General features: G+C 38.2%; 1 protein-coding gene across 1 annotated transcript in view; it reads left to right on the top strand.

The window, feature by feature from the left end:
- The window catches only part of SDHAF3 (succinate dehydrogenase complex assembly factor 3), a 36120-nt gene extending 16311 nt beyond the window's left edge, over positions 1 to 19809 (top strand). Inside the window, exon 2 of the mRNA XM_075557603.1 lies at positions 19077 to 19809. Coding sequence (XP_075413718.1) covers positions 19077 to 19280 — 204 coding nt within the window. The 3' untranslated portion in view covers positions 19281 to 19809. The remainder of the gene's footprint in view (positions 1 to 19076) is intronic.
- The last annotated feature ends 608 nt before the right edge of the window (positions 19810 to 20417 follow it).

Below are 20417 nucleotides of genomic sequence, written 5' to 3'. Positions count from 1 at the left end.
TGTTTTTGTATTGGGCTTGAATTAAGTGGGATCCCAGAGTCCATCAGCTTGTCCACGGTTATATATGACTCTGGTTTACATTAAAGTTCTTATTATCATTTTACCACAATAAAAACATTATCAATCACCCCCCTGGGGTATAATGTGATTACAATGATAGCATCAGTAATTTACACAATGACATAGAATTCAGTATACTATTGAGAAAAGGAGGTTATGCAAGTATAGCCCAGCTTTGAACCGCAATCCATGAGTTGTTGCTTTGTACAGATTGGATCCTTACATGATTGCACATTGTTGTTTACTTTGAGCATGGGGATCGGTGCTAGGGGTAACATTTAGGGGACAGTTTTATTCTGTGTTCAAAGTTTAAATACTTCCTTTGGGTAATAGTTTTGAAGCATCATGGAACCTCAGTGACTGTTGTTGTTACGGGCTGTGGAGTCAGTGCCGACCCATAGCAACTCTGCACAGCAGAATTAAACACTGCCTGGTCCTGCATCAGACACATAATTATTCATTTTCCTGAGCCTGTGGTTGCAGTCACTGTCAATTCATCTTGTTGAGGGCTTTCCTCTACTTTGCTGCCCCTCTACTTTACCAAACATGATGTCCTCCAGGAGCTGTTCTCTCCTGGCAGCGTGTCCCAAGTATGTAAGATGAAGTCTTACCACCTTGCTTCTAAGGAGCACTCTGGCTGTACTTTTTCCAAGACAGATCGGTTTGCCCTTTTAGCAGTACATGGGTACTTTCAGTACTCTTTACCAACACAACTCAGATGCATAAATTCTTCTTATGTCTCCCTTATTTACTGTCCAACTTATACACAAATAGGAGGCAATTGAAAATACCATGCCTGGGTCAGAAGCATCTTTGTCCTCAGAGTCACAGCCTTGCTTTCAACACGGTAAAGAGCTCTTGTGCAGCAGAGTTACCCTATGCAATGCATGGTTTGATTTCTTGATTGCTGCTTCTGTGAGTATTGACTGTGGATCTCAGCAAGATGCAATTTTTGACAACCTCAAACTTTTCTGTTTATCATGATGGTACCTATTGGTCCAGTTGGGTTTTTCATATATTGAATTGTCATCCATACTGAAGACTGTAATTCTTGATCTTCATCAGTGAGTGCTTAAAGTTCTCCATATGTTCAGCAGGCAAGATTGTGTTATTTGTATAGTGCAGATTGTTGATAAGCCTTTCTCCAGTACTTATGTGGCATTCTTGTTCATATAATCCTGCTTCTCTGATTACTTGCTCAGCATACAGATGGAATATGTGTGGTGGTAGGTTACAATCCTGTCACACATCTTTCTGGATTTTAAACTTCCAGTGACTCTAGAAAGTTTATATCTAGAAATTCTGTTTCACACCCCCCACCCTCCTTTGATAAGCATTCTTTTATAGAATTTTTTAATCTAAATGTTCAGTAGTAGTAGCTTGGTACCATCCAGTTAGTCAGTTTCATAGCTAAGGAAGTAGTTGTTCTTAGAGGTGATCTGGGCACATATTCTGTCTCTTCTATTGACTCCTGCCTCCACTTCCTTCCTCTGGCGCTCCCACTCAGTGGAGGCCATTTGTATCTTGGGTAGCCATTCTTAAGCCCCGGGTGCTACAGAATGAATGAGGATCACTTAGGATTCCTAGTCAATAACCACAGTTAACACGGCTTTAAAAGTGCATTGGCCATTTTTAACTGCCAGAACAAGTCTAACAGCAAATGCAGAGTAAGAAGACTTTTATCTTTAAAATGTACTGTTTTATACAGTTTCTTAGTGTTGGCTAACTCATGCAAATTACTTAAAAATTCCAAAGCGTGTTTTGAACTTCTGATATGGTCATGTTTTAGTTTTGCCATTAGCTTACTCGGGCACAGACCCTTTCCCAGAGGAGAGTGAATGTTGGGGATTTTCTGACTGGGGCATTCACATGGAGCAGGATAGGCAAGTTCACGTATGTCTTCATTCTTTCCCTCCTTTACATTGGTGGTTTCCTTTGCACAATCAAATCTTCCTTCGTTGGTTCTATTGCTTTCATACTTCTCTTTCAGTGTCTCCACTTTATTCCTGAATGGCTGCCTTTTGCTATCATTCAGCTTGCTCTCCGCCCCACATTGCTTTTTGTTCTTCAGGGAGATGCCAGTGCTTGTGGGTTTGATCTTCGGCTGGGACTCTGAACAAGAAGCCAGCAGCCAGTAGTGAATCCTAGGGGCAAGAGGATTTTCGTAGCTGGTCCAGAGTGCGTCATTTCTAGACCATATCAGATTTGGATCGCCATTGTGTCTAGACATTGGCTTCTTGCTCTCAGAGCACTTCTTCGAAAGCAACACTGTTGGGCATCACTGGGTGAGTTTTTCCTTTGCTCTTCCTGGCTGTACTGTACAAAGAAGGCGAAGACAACTCGTGTCCTTTCGTTTCTTGAGATCACCTGTAGCCGTGTTAACTCTGTTGTTTTATCTTCACTGAATGTATTTTTAAAGAAATTATTGGCGGGTTCATGATTATGAGGGTAGTTATTAAAGTATATATTTAAGAACTAATAGCTATTTTGATGTCATTTTCAGTGATTGTATTGAATCTATTATTTTTGTCAACTAGATTTGTCAGGATGTTGAGGCAAAGATTGTAACAATAGGACTGTTTGAAGCTTGATGCTCTTGTAACTAATTTAAAACTATGGGCATATTTCTGGGAAATTGTTAATAAATTGATTTACTTAACTTAATTTTAAGTATACGTAATGTACTGGGTGGAATAGTCACTTAAAATTCATACCCATCTGGAACTTCTAAATGTGCCTTTATTTGGATATAGGAATTTATAGATGTAATCAAGATAAGTGCATACTGGGCTTGGGTGGGGCCCTAATTCAAGGACTGATGTCTGTAAGAGAGAGAAATCTGGACTCAGCGAGAGAGAGGATAGCACTGTGTGAACTCAGAGACCGACAGGGAAAAGGCATGCGACCGCACAGCCAGAAAATGGAATTATATTGCCACAGTCCAAGAATGCCAGGGTTGAAGGCAACCCCAGAAGCTAGAATTCTCCCTCTGAGTCCCTACCAAGGAACTTACTCTGCTGACTCTGGGCCTCCCGAACTAGAACAGAATAATGTTCTGTTGTGCTCAGGCATTGGGTTTGTGGTGATTTGTTACAGTAGCCCTGGGAACCAATACCCAGGCAAACTGACTATGTGATGCCATTCTTGTGGATCTTTTTGTCAAATGATTAATCGGCCCATAATGTGTTTCTTTGTGTGAACTTGGGTTTACATACATCAAATTTGTTTAAATAGGCTATGTCTACAAGTATTGGTGCATGTGCCTAAAAAAATTTATTTTCTGTTTGAGGTGAAGAACAAATTTAGATTTGGCACTTTTGATGAGTGAGATGCTGAATTATCATTCTTTTCAAGTAGATTCTATAAAGATGCACTCTAAATCCTAAGCATAGGGTGAGAATAGCTCCGTTCTGTTGAACATAGATAGGGTTGCTGTGAGTGGGAACTGACTAGACACCTGACAATAACAAAGAGTTCTTATGATTCAACAAGTATATTTTTAAACTACAATATATTTTTGAAACCATATTTAAATATTAAGTGTGAAGCTCAGCAAATATTAAAAGGTTCTTGGCTAGTCATCTTTTCTCTAGAAAACTACGTTTTACCTCTCTTTGTATACAGTAAAGATCCTTGGGCAGTGTTTAATTTACAATACATACCCAGTATATCTTGTTTGTGTTTTTAAGAAACCAAAACATACTAATGTCTGTAGCTGAGGAAAACACTAACCAGTCAAATGTGTGAGTTGTGGTTTTTATAATGATTATTAGATTAAGCAAAAGCTTTTACCCGATTATGGAAATTCTTAAATGGTATTTCATAAACAAGTGAGAATTCAGTGTTCTTTCAAAGTGCATTAGACTTGCTTTCAACGCTTTAAATCGTGTCTTTGCCTAGATACACATTAAGTCACTAGACATTATTGTAGTGCAACTAGTTGAGTTTTAACTCTCCTTTTGCTATGTGGCTATTAGTCAGCTTATTCTTACTGACTTTTCTCTGTACATATGCTATCTGTGCCCGAGATGGTGCAGAGATAAGTAGAGGATATTCAAGGAATTTAAGATCATGAATTAGAAAAGATTTAGAGGAGACAGAACTGCTAAGAGCCTTAGAAATAAAAGTTGTGTATCAGCCGTGTAGTTTCCAAACTGACACCATCTTCTAACTGGGAGAAGAGTAGGAGCAAATGTGTATCATCTTTTTCAATAAATTCTTCTAGGAATATTTTCCGTATTTACAACTAGGTTAAACCTTTTAAATACTACGAAATAAACACTGGGATAACTGGATCTATTAAAATAATATTTTATGCAAGTGTAATTTCAAAAATTTCCACACGATGGCAGAAGAGCCTTATATCTGGAAAGCTTATTGTGTGACATTCAGAAATGTTTATATTTCAACTTTATCTGTTAATTCTTACTACCCTTTAGTATTCTGATTAATAATTTTCATTTTCATATTGTCAAATAGAAATATGTTGTTGCCATTTTTAATATTTAAAATGTATTCACTGATTTAAAATGCAATAGTCTATTTCTTGTATACATTTTAATCCATTTTTAAAGATTGCATAGATTTTTCTTGATTAGGGTTATAAATGATTTTTGTTAATCTCTTTATTTTTTGTAAGTCAACTTAAGAGATGCTAAACACAGGTATTTGCTATTTATTGGTAAGCATATAAAACCCAATATTTTAAAATTTATTTTAGAATTTCAGTAATTCAACATAAATTCTTCCATAGTAACTGGAATTTTGAATGGCTACTTGTGCTCTGATTTCTGCCTCTTTTCTCTACCACTTTCAGGTCTCTCTGAGAATTTCCCTGTCTTAATTTAAGGAACATATTAATACAGTAAATATTTATGAAACGCTTCCCATGTTTCAGGAGCCCCGGTGGTATAGTGGGTTATGTATTGGGCTGCTAACTGTAATATTAGCAGTTCAAAACCACTAGCTGCTCTACAGGAGAAAGATGAGGCTTTCTACTTCTGTAATGAGTTACAGTCTTGGAAACCCACAAGGACAGTTCTAGTCTGCCTGAGAGGGTGGCTGTGAGTGAGAATCGACTCAGTACACTGAGTTTTACCTAGTGATTTGACTCGATGGCACTGAATTTTATTATTTTTTATTTTTTTGGCACAGAGTTTTAGATACTGCTCTAGACCCTGATATTTCATGGTGATAAAAAGAAGAGCAAACACATCTTTGTTTTATGGAGTTTATGGTCATGTGACATAGAGAAGTCATCAAACACATGAAATGTTTGTGATTCTTCTTAAATAAAAAAGATTTTAAACAACATTTTTTAAAGAGCATACAGCGTTATACAAGATGCCTTAGTGGTGCAATAGTTAAGTAATTAGCTGCTTAATGGAACTGTGCAGTTTGAACCCACTAGCAGCTCTGTGAGAGAAAGGACCTAATGATTTGCTCCCATACAGATTTCTGTCTAGGGAACCCTATGAGGCTATTCTACGTCGTCCCATTGGGTTGCTATGAGTTGGAATTGACTTGAAGGCACAGGTGTTGTAGTGATCTACACATTGGTCTGCTAAGTGCAAGATCAGCAGTTTTAAATTACCAGCTGTTCAGCAGGAAAAAGATGAGGCTCTTTTGCTTCCTTGAAGATTTATAGTTTTGGAAACCCACAGGGACAGAGTGTTGTTTGAGGTAACATTCTACTTTATATCTAGGTTCTAATATCCATTGAAATGGCAACACAGAGCTCACAGACAATATTGGTGGTGAAAGGAAGTTGACAGGTGTCGTGCCAGAGAGAACTGCTTAGGGTAGAGTGGTCTACCAGGAGCATTACGAAGTTTTTTCAGGTCTGCTAATAAATGCCCAAAGAGCCATACCATTCTGATGTAAACCCCAACCTGAAGGCAATCAGCTCAAGCTTGGTGGGTCAGCAAACCCAGCTCCCTGAATTCAGTGCCCAGAAGTACCCCCCTCCAGAAGCTTTTTCCCCCATGCAGACCGCTTGTGTGATTCAGCCCATGCTCTCCTGGACCAGTCTCTATCCAGAAGATGACTGGAAAACACCTCTCCAGGCCCACCTTGTTTGTGAGTCACACATGTCTCATCTCACCCACCTCACTCCCTCCACCCTTTGGACAGAGGCCACCCTAGGGTGCTTGTGTGACTAACTTAGAGAAGAGGCCTGCCTTAGGCAGGAGTTCAAGGCTTCTGAGAACTAGACACAGGGATAGACAGTGAGCAAGCACTACCAACCAAAATTTCTTGTTTGGAAGAAGCAAGAAATACAGGCAAGAATAACCTAGCTACTTTGATAAGTAAAGCACGAGCTTACTCCCCCCCACCTCTCAAGTCTCTCAAGTCTTCTTGCCTTACAACTTCAAGTTCTACGTGTACTTAAAATCAATTCAAATATATTTCTTCTTGAAAAGTCTTTAAATTTAATAAGAACATTGCTTTTTACCTTGACACTTTGCTACACCCAAATTTGTGTTTGTATTATCACTGTAAAAATAATTTCATCTTCCCTAATAAAATGTAAAAGAAAAAAAAAAAAAGAAAATGATTAGGGCAAAATATGTACAGATGTGCTTTATACAATTGATGTATGTCTATGTATGGATTGTGATAAGTGTTGTATGAGCCCCTAATAAAATGTTTAAAAAAAAAAAAAAAAAATAAATTTCATCTTTAATGTTGGACTTTTAGTTGAATTTACAGTAACAGTCACAATGATGTCAGATGTTTTCACCTTTCTTTACTTTAATCTCATGAACTGGGTGAAAAAAATCATTTTTGGGAATTAATTTAACTGACTTTTTATTTGAAGCATGTGATTCTACTACAATAACACTAGCATTTAATTATTTTGCAATGTTTCTTTTGTTGTCAAGAATCGCTTTTTGTATGTCTACAAAATAATCTGGAGTTAATGTGTAATCTTTTATAGGAAGACATGTACCTTCATATTTCAGGCATAATAGTTTTACATTTACCTATTTGTCTAATCTATAACAAAATTTGAATCGAATGAACACTATGTAATAATGGATATTAAATATTTAAGTAAGAGTAGTCAATGCCTCATACTATAAAGCCTATAGCATGTTAATGCGACTGCACGATGGAGAAATGCATGCTGGTTTAAAGATGGCAAATGGCAGCATACTCAAGGACGTTAACATTTTATGCCTGTTGGACGTTTTTTGAGATGCTGCTTTCTGAATCCAGATTAGTTTTGGCCATGCATGTCTTGGGAGCATTTTGTGAAGCTGTTGTTAATTTCTGTGTTTACAAATATGCATACCAGATTCAGGTTTAGAAGCTTGGCTGTTCAAGCTAAACTATTATCTGGTTTGCCTTTCCATTTGTCACTCTGCACTTTCCGGTATTTAGAGCTCTTCTCCTCACACAGGGTTTCCACGGTGGAGTTGGGGGCACCGAGACACGGGAAGGATCCCCTGGGGGGTGCAACACAGATCACGTTCCCTTTATCCCGGATGATCTGCTAGCCTCTGAAGGTGTTTGATAGCCACGGGGCTGTTGAGTAATTGTTTTTCTGAAAGTTGGCTGGAGGCCAAATAAGTTTGGGGGTTTTTGTGACTTAACATATTTCTCATCTGAGCCATTACCACTCAGGAGATAAATTTTATGGGTTTGAGTATAATTTGAATAGGTTTGAGTTAACGGAGTTACATAGGGACATATTACCCAGGCAGCAAGGTAAGCATGGGCTTGCTGGTGCTTAATCACTCGTTTGTAGTGAATACTTTACATGTTTGTCTTCTGTACTTATGGGTTCACTATATCTTGAAGGATTGTAAATTTGAAAACAGCTTTTGATTCTCTTGGAAGGTTCTGTGGCCTTGGGTGGGAGGCAGATACCAGCCACATTTGGAAGCTGAATCTTTGTGGTCCAAATGTGAAAAAGTAAACCTGTGCTTGCTTGCTTGTAGGGCAATTCAATACCAGTGTTGCGTTTTACTCTTAGTTTGAAACGAGTCTGTAGCTAGTGTTTTCAAAGTTACTGCCCCCAAATGGTAATACTAAAATTTTCTTTGATTCAAGTGAAAAATCATAAAATAGCTGGCGTCAGTGGTGGGTGTCAATAATTTAGCAACCAGTTTGCTGCCCTAATGACCATTGTAAGCATCAAAATGTAAGCATCAAAAATGCTTTTTGTAGTCTCAAAAAGTTAAATGTGAGTGTAGGTAATCCCTCTTGCCTACTGATTTGTATTACAAATTAAAGACTTAGGGGAGGGGAGCAGCCAACAACATAATTGAAACACAGAAACACACAAGCACACACGATGTACATAAACAATCTGAAGCAATTTTCATGGTTTTCCTAGTTTTTCAGCAATATAAAGAAAACATACTTGCTTAAAGCAAGTATACAGAACACAAACTGAAAAGTCACTCATTTTTCATTTCATAGTCAAGGTATCCATTATGCTACAGCAAGAAGCACTCATTCCTCCTAGGGTCCTTAGAGTCCAGGTATGCACTAATCCTGTAAGGAGCTTTGGTGGCACAGTGGTTAAGCACTCATTTGCTACCCAAAAGGTCATCAGTTAGAACCTACCAGCAACTCTAAAGAGAGCAGCCTCAGGAACCCTATGGGGGAGTTAGTCCTGCGTTGCCCTGCAGGGTCTCTCTGAGTGAGAATCAATGATGGCAGTGGGTTTGCACCCACCAGTCACTCTGTAGGAGGAAAATGTAGTAGTCTGCTTCTGTAAGGATTTATTACAGCATTGGAAACCCTATGGGGTCGTACTCCTATGCCCTACAGGGAAACTTTCCATCAGAATTTACTCTCTGGCAATTTTTAAAATTGTAAGCTACAGTTAAACAGCCTCCAATGTAGTCCAAGGTTTAATGTATCTATCTTGTGTGCTATCCCACTGGGTTTATTTTTGCTCTTGATGAAGTGTACAACTTAACATTTATACTTTTGCTTTATGATATGTGTGTACCTCATTTGTAAGTATTTAATGTATATGTATGTTTTTAATGTAAATTACTATATATTCTGAGAATGGAAAATATGGGACAAAGGAAAATTACTTTTGAGAGGCAGCTACTGTTAACATTTTGATGTGTACCTTATGAAAGTTACCTACATTCTAAAAGTGGGCTGCTTCTGTAATATTACTTATTCCCCACTTTCCTCTCTACATTACAGCATAGACATTACCCAATGTCCTTTTGCATGCTCACCAGTGGTCCCATAAGGTATTGTATGTATGTATTATGTATTTATTTATTTTAAGGGAAAACAGCACTCCTTTTGTTTATAATTTCTCCCTAATGGTTTAAAACAAATCTGTCTTGGAAGAAGTGTGACCAGAGTGTTCCTTAGCAGGAAGGATGACGAGACATTGTCTTAAATACTTCGGACATGTTATCAGCAGAGAACAGTGCCTGGAGAAGGCCATCCTGCTTGGTAGAGAGCGTGAAAAAGAGGAAGACCTTCGATGAAATGGATGAACACAGTGGCTGCTGTAATGAGCTCAAGCCTAGGAATAATTGTGAGGATGGTCCTAGACAGGGCACAGCCCTGTTGTGCATAGGGTTGCGCTGGGTCAGAACCCTCTCGATGGCCCCTAGCACCAACAACAATGGTTTTAAAGATCCCTTGAGCAGCAGGGCTCCAGGCACATCCCAATACCTTCAGCCCTCTTCCTCCTTCCCCTCCCGATCCATCTACCAGCACCCATGAAGCCTTTCACTCCCAGCTCAGGGCAACATCTACTGGCTCCTTTGCTGCTGCCCAGGGTGCTTGTGGCTCCCAGCTTTGAACAGTGGGCAGCAGCTTGTGCCTGTGATCAGGAAATTGCCATACCAACAGGGTGGTAGCCGCCAGAGTGGCCACCACTGATACCTGGTCCCTGTGAGTACTTCTTCATGCTGTCATGTACCTTCCACGCCCATGTTGTGCAGCTTCTGCCCAGTCTAGCCACAGACGCCATAAGGCTGGTCCCCTCTATCCAGGGAGTACAGGTCTCCGACTTTGTGTGGCAGGCTCCCATGGGTTATAATGTGCTTTGTGGGGATTTAACTGTGGATTGCATGTATAATGTGGTGTTCTTCCCTCAAGGTCCAAATTGCATAACCTGATTTCACAAACGTATGGTGGTGGTCTTCAAATCGTTAGATACTTGTTGATAACATCTTTTCTAATATTTCATTGTATTATTTCCTATAAATATTCCATATTTAGGGTATTTTGAACAATTTGCCTACTTTATTTTTTTATCTTTAGTCTTGTGTTTTTTCTTTTCTATAAATCTTTTAGAGGTGAATTCCTGAATCAATTGGTTTGGTAAGGCTCTTGATTCATACTGGCAAGTTATCTTGCCAAATAGTGTACCAATTTATACTCTGCTATCAATGTGTGACTGTGCTTTTGCCAGTATTCCTTAGAGTAAAATGTCATATATTTACATAGACTATAAAGTATTTATATTTTTCATGTAAATATAAATTATACTTAATTTTTTAAATATATAAAAAAATTCCAATGTACTTGCCAATTTTCAGAGTGAAATAACAGAGGCTTTTGATTATCTGGAAATGCTAAATATCATTAAATTTCAAAGGTAGCATATTTTATAAATATAAAATAACCTGAATCATTACCTCTTGAGAATTTCAAAATAATTTCTCTCTGGTGACTTGTATGTTATTTCTCTTGTGGAAATCAATCCACAATTAGACTGGAAGAGGAAGGATATGATCATGGAAGCCTTAATTGCTCCCTAAGTGTATTTTGCCAAAGTAATGACATTAAATTGGAAAAGGACAGTGTACTATAGAATATACTGTTGAAATGAGAAATGCCAGAGCAGTTTTCTTAGCATAGTGGCTTCCACAATTTTTATATTTACTAATGAAGTTTACAAATTCTAGGGAAATTCTATTGAGAGTGGAATCGTTTTATGGCTATTTACTCTTTAAGATATTCTTATTCTATTACTGCATGTATCAAAAAAAACTGTGAACTGAAAGTTAGAACACACATCCTGGCATCCGACCTCATTCTAAGATCACTGCATTTTCTTATTCTTTTCATGTGAGTTTGCAAAACCAGTGAATGAGAGAGTAAAGATTAGTACATCCTGCAGGTAGGCTGCTCCTTATCCACAGACAGAGTATCTCTCAGAATGGCACATAGAGATTCCACCTGCTTGCTCACTGCCTCATTCCTGCAATATGTGGTGACTTCAGAGACTCTGATTTCCACTTGTTTAAAACTGTGGACCAGCAGGTCAGGTGACTTTGGACAAGATCCTACAGCCCAGGTCTGCTGAGTAATTAGATTGTTCCAGCCCTTTGTGACTCATGTGTCTCTTCATTATGATGATAATTGAGTTATTTGCTACAGAAAGGAATACTTTTTAAAGTGTACACGGACATTTTATAGTTCAACTGTGTTTAAGAACCTTTTAAAGATAGCTTGCTAGTGCCGAGAAGCTATTGTACTTAAAAGGAATGGATATTTTGCATTTTTAACAAGTTCCCAGAACTTCTATTTTTATTTTTTTGTCTTAGAGATATAAGGTAGAGAGAAGACAGCAACAGGAAAATTAAGAGGAAGACTTCATTTTCAGAAGTGAAAGCAGATTGGAAATAAGAGCAATTAGGGAATAGAACCATGGAAAAAGTAGATCAAATTCAGGAACTCCTGCCCTGTCTGCCAGAAAGACAAACACACTAAGCATTACAGTTTTTTTGTTTTTTATTTAAGTTTAAAAATATATAGCATATCAAAAGATATAGTGTCTGGGGTCTTAAAGGCTTGAAGATAAACAGGCGGCCATCTAGCTGAGAAACAATAAAACCCACATGGAAGAAGCACACCAGCCTATCCCGACATGATTGCTAAAGACAAAGTGTGTTCATTAGCAAATGTGGTGAAGAAAGCTGATGGTGCCTGGCTATCAAAAGATAATAGTCTGGGGTCCTATAGGCTGGAAGATAAACAAGTGGTCATCTAACTGAGAAACAAAGCCCACATGGAAGAAGTATACCAGCCCGTGAGATCACAAGGTGTTGAAGGGATCAGGTATCAGGCATCAAAGACCAAAAAAAAAGGTGGGGGAGTGTGGAGTGGGGACCCATGGCCCATCTTTGGGAATTTAGACATCCCTGGCAGAAGGGCCTCGAGGAGACGAGCCAGTCAGGGTGTAGCGTAGCAACGATGAAACATACAACTTTCCTCTAGTTCTTGAATGCTTTCTCCCCCCCACTATCATGATCCCAATTCTACCTTACAAATCTGGCTGGACTGGAGGATGTACACTGGTACAGTTAGGAACTGGAAACTCAGGGAATCCAGGACAGATGAACCCCTCAGGACCAGTGGTGAGAGTGGAGATACCAGGAGGGTAGAGGGAAGGTGAGGAAGAAAGGGGGATGGACAGTGAAGATGTGGGTTAAGGGAGATGTCAGATGGTGTAAGTTATGACAAAATAATTATTTATAAATTATCAAGGGTTAGTGGGGAGGGGGAAATGGGGAGGGAGGGGAAAGATGAGCTGATACCAAGGGCTCAAGTAGAAAGCAAATGTTTTAAGAACGATAAGGGAAAAAAATGTACGAAACTGCTTGACACAATAGATGTATGTATGGATTGTGATAAGAGTTGTACAAGCCCCCAATAAAATAATTTTAAAAAGAAAAAAAATTTACCACCCAATCCCATCTCTCTGTGTATTCCTTCTTCTAAATTACATTTGTTTTGTTGCAAATAGATGCCGAGTCAGCAGACTCTCCATGTACGCACCAGTGGCCAGGTGTGCAGCCATTCCCACCCTCCTCTTCTGAGCTGGTCTTCCTTCCTTAACATCAGCTCACTCACCCCTGACGTTCCTGACTTTTGAGCCCCTGCTGTCAATTTGATTCCATATAAACAACTACAAGCTCCCTGCCTTGGAGTTGGTTCTGACTCAGTGACCCTGTAGGTTTCCAAGACTGTACTCTTTACAGGAGTTGAAAGCCTTGTCTTTCTAACAAGGAGCCATTGATGGTTTTGAACTGTTGACTTGGTGGTTAGCAGCCCACTGTGTAACCACTCTGCCACCACCTAGACCTTAAAAGAGTATAATGATCACAGCATTATGTTTAACCAGTTACACTAAGCTATTTGAGTTTAAGATGTCAGGGGATATTTTTGGTTAAAGAATTAAAGATTATCTTAGGGCAATAGTTTCAGGTGTTCATTCACCCTCTATGACTCCTTAGAGGTGTTCATGAGAATTTGTAATTCTGTTCTGCTTTTGCCCTGTTTTAATCAGAATTCGTCTGCAGATTATTTGATCAAAATAGTCAGTAATGATAGGCACCAGCCAGTTCTTTTTGTCTCTTGGCAAAGAAGGCAGTTGTGTATGGAGGTGTGGTAGTTACATAATCTCTTGTCAATTTGGGGCTTGAGTGAAGGGGTGGAGTTTAGCCTGTCAATCAGGTCACAGCTTGATGACCTCATTCGGAGGCGCTAAGGAGATAAATAGCTCGCTGGAGGCAGAGCGCACTCACACTCCCTGCAACACATTCCTGTTAACAAGCCACCTGAAGCTATGCTGATGGCAGCCAGAGCCTTGAAGCTGGAGGAGCCACGTGGAGACCCACGCCAGCATAAGATGCTTCCATCACCACTGGATCCACAAGACTTTCCACCCACTGTCCTGTGATCTTCCTGCACTCGGCATCATTGCATGTGTTTATGAGTGTGAAGAGGAATTTAAAGACTGGTACAGGACATATGGGCTAATATTGGACTTATGGACATGATCTGGACTGGGATGTTTTCTTAATATACAATTGCTCTTTTATATAAAAGTCTTATACACATAGGAGTGTCTATGAATTTGTTTCTCTAGTCAACCCAGACTAACACAGGAGGCAATTAGCCACATGTCCCATTTCCCCCTCCTTTATCTGACTCTGCTTCCTTTGTTGCTCCTGGTGAATAAAGATCAGTTGTTAAGTCTTCCATGGTCACTAAGCTGATGGCCCTGTTGAAGGACGTCGGGAGAACAGAGGCACTCAATATGCTATGCAAATTCACTGAAATCGGTCAGAAAAAGCTTCAAACCAAAGAGCTTACTCTCATCAGGTATTTGGCTGTCATTAAGCAGCCTCAGCAGCTACTCTGGTGTGTTTGTCTTTGTAAATATACCTATCACATAGCTTTGGCCGGTTTTAACTTTTTTTTTACTGGTATAGAACTTATTGACAACAATTAGAGTCGATACAATGGTATTCTTGATCACTGTGATTTTTTTTCTCTCCTTTCTCCTGCCCCGGTAACCGCTACTAACCACTATTTTGGTCTTAATACTAATTTGCCTTTTCTTGTATTTTCATGTTTTCAAGCTCTATCCATACTATAGTGTGTATCCAGACTTTATTTCTCTTACTAATTTTGTAGTATCTGTGAGTGTATGCATCACATTTTGTGTAATCCTTCATATTTTGTATATTCAGGGTATTTCTACCATTTGTCTGTTGTGTATAGAGTTGCATTGAACATGTGTGTGCTCTTTTTGAGTGTCTGGTTTCAAGTCTTTTGGGTATAATCCTAGGAATGGAATTGCTGGGTCATGCAATAGTTTATTTGTAGTTTTTTTGAGGCCTTACCATGTGTTTTTTTGTAACAGCTCCACCATTTTTACATTCCAGCCACAAGAGCTACGAGTTTCAATTTCTCCTCATCCTTGCCAACATTTGCTATGTTCTTAGCCATCCTAAAGGAGTTGATAGCAGCGCGTGGTGGTTTTGATGTGCATTTCTCTGATAGCAAATGATGCGAAGCGTCTTTTTGTACATTTGGTAACCATTAACTGTCCTCTTCGGGAACTGACCATTAAAGTCCTTTGCTCAGTTGTCTTTTTATCGTGAAGTTGTCCAAAGTTACCTACATTTCAGTTACGCTTTTGTCAGATGTCTGGTTTCTGAAGATATTCTGCTAATCCTATCAGGTATTGGTTGTATATAACTAGCTTTAGTTTATCTTTTCTAAGTTTGATAAAGTCTTTTAGATCAAATGTATTTTAGTTTTGATGATGTCCTGTTTATTTATTTTGTCTTTTGCTGTTTGTGCTTCTGTTATGTTTGAAATCCATTGTTGAAAGCTAGACCAAGCAGTGTCTCCCCTGCTTTCTCCTCTAAGAATGTTGTGTCTTTAGTTTGTACACTTAGGTCCGTAATCCATTTTGAATTTGTTTTTGTGTGTAGTGTGGGACATGGATCTTGTTTCATTTTTCTGCATGTGCTATTTTTCCCAGCACCATTTATTGAAGAGACTCTTCTTTTTCTATTGAATGGATTTATCACTTGGTTATTTTGGTCTTTTATTTATATATTAAAAGATTTTATTGGGGGCTCTTACAGCTCTTATAATAAGTCATACATCAATTGTATCAAGTATATTGGTTCATATGTTGCTATCATCATTTTCTATACATTTACTTTCTATTGAGCCCTTCGTATGAACTCCTCTCCACCCCCATGACCCCTTGACAAATGATAAATTATTATTATTTTCATATCATACACTGACCCCTGTCTCCCTCACTCCATGGTTTCTATTGTTCATCCCCCTGGGAGGGAGATGTGTGTGGTTATGTGTCGATCATTGTAATCTGTTCCCCCTTCCTCCCCTCTTTTCCCTACCTTCCTCCCACCCTCCTGTTTGGGAAGTTGACAGACATGCAGAACGAGGTTTGTCATTAATTGACATTTCACCTTTTTTGAAATGAGAATCATACACTTTGAGTTTTCCCCATAGCACTACCCTTGTAAACTGTGTTCAACATCACAACAATTTCTGCAGCATTTTCTCCAATCAGGAAACAAAATTTCATGGCCACATGCTGTTCTCTTAAATTGGCCATCACAAAAATGAGGTTTCAGCAAAACTGCTTTTACAAAAAATTTCACTGCAACCAGAGAGAACCTTCCCAGGCGATGTCACTAGCTGGGTGCAGTAACTCAGAGCGAGTTGCTTGATGCTCACCCAGCGAGGAAAATGAGTGCAGACATGAAAGCTCTGCCCACCAGAGCTTTTTACCATTAGGGGGTGAGGGGTACAGGGGTAGCCCCACATATGTCATTTAAGAATACATTTATTGGTGACATTACTGTTACTTATTCTTCAAAGAGTGGCCTTCAAAAAGTTGGTGGGAAAATGGAATGAAAGGATAATGGAATTAGTCACTGTGATATATTTTATCAATGTTTGGGGCTAAATACAGCTTGCGTTATTATTTGATATTTTGTACATTAAAATGAACAATTTATCACAAATGACTTGAAAATCATAAAATCTGATCAGAGAGAACCAAGAAAGTAAGTTGACAGCATGAATTCTTTTTTTCTCTAATATAAAATGGTCTTGTTAATGATTTGGGTAACTGTGTGTCAGATCCCCAAAGTGTCCTTGAATTTAGTTATTGTAATTCCAATAACTCAGTTTTCATGCAGGGGGTGTTTTTTGCTGTTTGCTCCCCAAGGAGGTAAAAGAGTTTTAATCAGTTCTCTGGAGAAAAATATTCAGAGATAGCAGTTCTCTGGGGTAAATTTAAATACTGGAAGCTAAAACTTGTTGCTTCAATGTTGCTAAATAGAATCTTAGAATAATTGAAAAAATTGGGGAGAAAGGGCTCTTTTTTGTAGATATAGTAATTCTCTTTAGGAACTTATGTTGAAGGAATAAAAGTAATTGAATGTTCAAAAATTCCGAAAATTTACTGCCATTTCCTAGGAAATTGTGAACAAAAGCAGTCACAACATGTGACTGTAAGAGAATTTACTATCTAGGTTTTGTAATTCATAAGAAAGTTTTGCATACTATCTCATTGTAGTAGGTGGAAAATTAGAGTGAGATATTTTTATGATTTAAGGGGACCTAGTGACATGATGGGTTAGGCACCATTCCCTTTTTATGGAATTCCTATAACAATGTTAGTTTAAAAAAATATCTTACAGATCACTGATTATTTATTAATTGCTTTTATGTCTTTTTTAAGATTGACTGCTTTCTATTGACATTTTTACGTCTTTTTAAAGATTGACTACTTTCTATTGACATTTTAAGTTTACATTTTCTTTCGTTATCTTGCACTATTAAGCCCACTCAGTGAGTATTTCTTTTTTAAAATTTCAGCTTCTTATTTTTGAGCTCTAAATTGTAAACTGGGTCTTAAGGTGATGTGGGTTAGATTTGGGGCCGCTTAGTACAAGGTCTGAGGTTCAAACTCAAAGATGAGGCTCTCTATTCCTACACGGATTTACAGCCTTGGAAATGATTATTTTAATGCCCGAATCATCCCAGGGTTGCTCTCTATCTGTTGCCTTTTCTCTTGACTGGATTACAGTTTTCTGTGTCTCATGTTTCTTGTCATTGTGAATTTCTTCCTAGACACTGTGAGTGATATATTACAGAGACACACTCAACACCAACTGGGGTCTTCCTCACACAAAAAGCTGTAAAAATGTGACTCTCACTGTACACTATTTTCTTCTTCAAACTGTCAGCTCCTATCATTTTCCCCTGACTCTGGTTGCCCTCTGGTGCCTTGGGTTTGTTATTTTTCTTCCCTTTTCGCTAGAGTTTATAGTGCTCTATGCAGGAAGGTTGGTCTACTTCACCATCATCAGAAGCTTAACTCCTCTGGACCTTTTAAAATTCGATTTGTTTTGGAGAGTCGTCCTTTTTGATACATAGACATTTAATCCATTTGCTATTCTGTGTAATTCATTGTCTGAATAAACCTTAGTGTATTTGTCCTTTCTTTTATTGAAGCACAATTAGATTTTTTATAACTTTTTGCTTTATCAAGCAAGTCCACAGGAAATATTCTTGCACATTGCTTCTTGTACACATATTTGAAAATCCCTCTGTAGGCTAGTGGTTCTCAACCAGGGGTACATTATCCTTCCAGGGGTCCTTTGGCAATGTTTGAAAGCATTTTGGATTGCAAGATGGGGTGGGAGTGCTATCAGCACTTAATGGGAAGAAGCCAGGATGCAGCTAACATCTTACAGTGAAAGGACAATGGCACCCCACCTCCCCAGTTAAGGAATTATACAAATTATCTAACATGTCAATAGTGTTAAGGTTGAGGAAACCTAGAAGTAAAGATAGCTTAAGTTGTATGTAATGTTTTGTTACTGAAATAAGTGATTTATTAAAAGTGAAAGTATTCAATACAAGTGAAAGATTTGGAATGTCTGAAATTACAATGGAAGCTTCGCATGATGACACAGGTAGGCCAACAATTATAAGCAATTTCAATATCTCGATCCAGACTGAGTGGTAGCATTACCCAGGGTTAACCAATTCATTCATTTAACCAGAGGGTGCACATCATTGTTCAATTCATGACTGAAATAACTTGGTACGCATTCCTGATTAAAAGGTTAATTTTAGAGGGAGAGTCTTTTGAGAATTTAGTTCTTAAACAGACAATATCAGTGGAATATTTTGCTGAAGATGCTGAGCAAGTACGAGAACAATTACAGCATGAGTTTTCCCTGCCAGGGTGGTGGTTAAATATGGAAGCTTTCAGGTTTTTAAAAGTTTCTTCTACTTTTGTGTAGTTTCAATTAAATTTTTAGTTGAAGATAGAGAAATGAACTTAATGATTCTGAGCCCCCCATTGCAAGCCTGTAAGATGTATGTCATTTTCAGTAAAAGCTGTGGAGCCAGGTGTATATTCATGCCTTGGTGAGTACACTTCCACATGCAGTTTTGGATTCTTTATTTGTGCTCCTGAAACCCATCCGTGGGTCCCTCGTCAGGCCCTCCACGTAGAAAACATTGTTAACGTTTTATTAAAGCTCTGAGAGTGCTAGAAAGTAAGATACAAGGTATCACTGAATAGTCAAGTGTCACTTTGTGCATTCCTTGCCAAATGCAGAAAGAAGGCTCAGTGGTGGAGAAGAGTGATTTGGAACTAGAGTTCTTCAAGCCCTCTAATATTAAGTAAAAACATAATTTTTTTTCTTTTCCCCCACTAGGCATATGCAACAGTGCTATGGCAACAGGCTAATGAAAGCAGACAGAAGTCAACTGAGAAAGCCAGTTTTGGAACTGCCCTCCCCGAAGAAAAACTTAATGACTTTCGTGATGAACAAATTGGACAGTTGCAGGAGCTGATGCAAGAAGCCACTAAACCCAATAGGCAATTTAGTATTACAAGTTCTATAAAACCAAAATGCTAACCTGTAGAGTCAAGTCTGACAAAGATATTGAAGGTCAGACCCCTTTGTTTAACTATTAGTGGATTGAGAAATATATAGTTCTTAAGCATTTTAGTTTTGAAAATGCCTACTGTTAATGAGATGTCCTTTTATTTTTGGATGTTATAAATTTTTTCTGTCATAATCACCAGTAGATAAAACTTTACAACATCACTTTCTGGATGTGATTTGATTCTGTACTCTAAACAAGAAAGATCGGCTCTAAAATGGATAAACTACTGGAATTTTGCTGAAAAATGTTCATGTGTAAATTTGCTTGCAATTTGCTTGTTGTCAGACTCCTGACTTCAGTATCACCATCCAGTAAACATATGATAAGGATAAATGTGGACTTCCAACAGAGCTATTTTCCTCCTGCATTGTCCTTCTGAAAGTTAGATCATTTGTACTCTAGTGACACGTGTTGTTTTTCTTTTGGAAGTTCCTGCTCCCTGACTCATGTTTATTCACAGTGAAATATTAAAGAGAAGCTCTAAGATTTAGAATTATACTGCCATTTGTATAATAGATTACATAAAGTGTAGTACGTTAATACTGTATATGGTAATATTACATGACCCTTTAAATGAAAATTATTGCCTAATGGGTGAAGAGATAAAAACACTTCATAAAATTTTCTAACACTTCAGTTGGTTGATAAACGAAAACAAATGGTAAACCCATTCACACCGTGAAACCTACATTATGAAATTTTGTAAATATAAGAGCTAAAATAATTTGCATCTTTCGTTAAAGGTGTTTATTCTGAGGTTTTGAAGTGACTGAACTTTTCAGACGTAGCTGCATTTATGTCTGCTCTTTTGCTGACTCTCGGTCTCTCTGTGTTTGGTTGCCCAGCGGTCAGTCTTTTATTACAGACCTCTCTGAGCCAACTAGCAGTTGATAAGTTGACTTTTTTTCTCACAGAAAGTAGTCTGTCAATCAATAATGCTTTCTATATTATAGTGAATAAGATAAAGTCCCTGTCCTCAAGAAGTATAAAATCTCGTTGTTTATTCAGAAACTTTCATTATGAACAAATACGTTATATCTCTAAACACTGTATAATACTATCCTTTATCTTCCTGCCTAACAGAATTCTAACATCTGTGAGGGCAC

This window comes from Tenrec ecaudatus, chromosome 9 (assembly GCF_050624435.1).
Source record: "Tenrec ecaudatus isolate mTenEca1 chromosome 9, mTenEca1.hap1, whole genome shotgun sequence".
NCBI lineage: Eukaryota > Metazoa > Chordata > Mammalia > Afrosoricida > Tenrecidae > Tenrec > Tenrec ecaudatus.
Note: the sequence above shows the minus strand (reverse complement) of the source record. Positions and strands in the feature narration are given on the sequence as shown.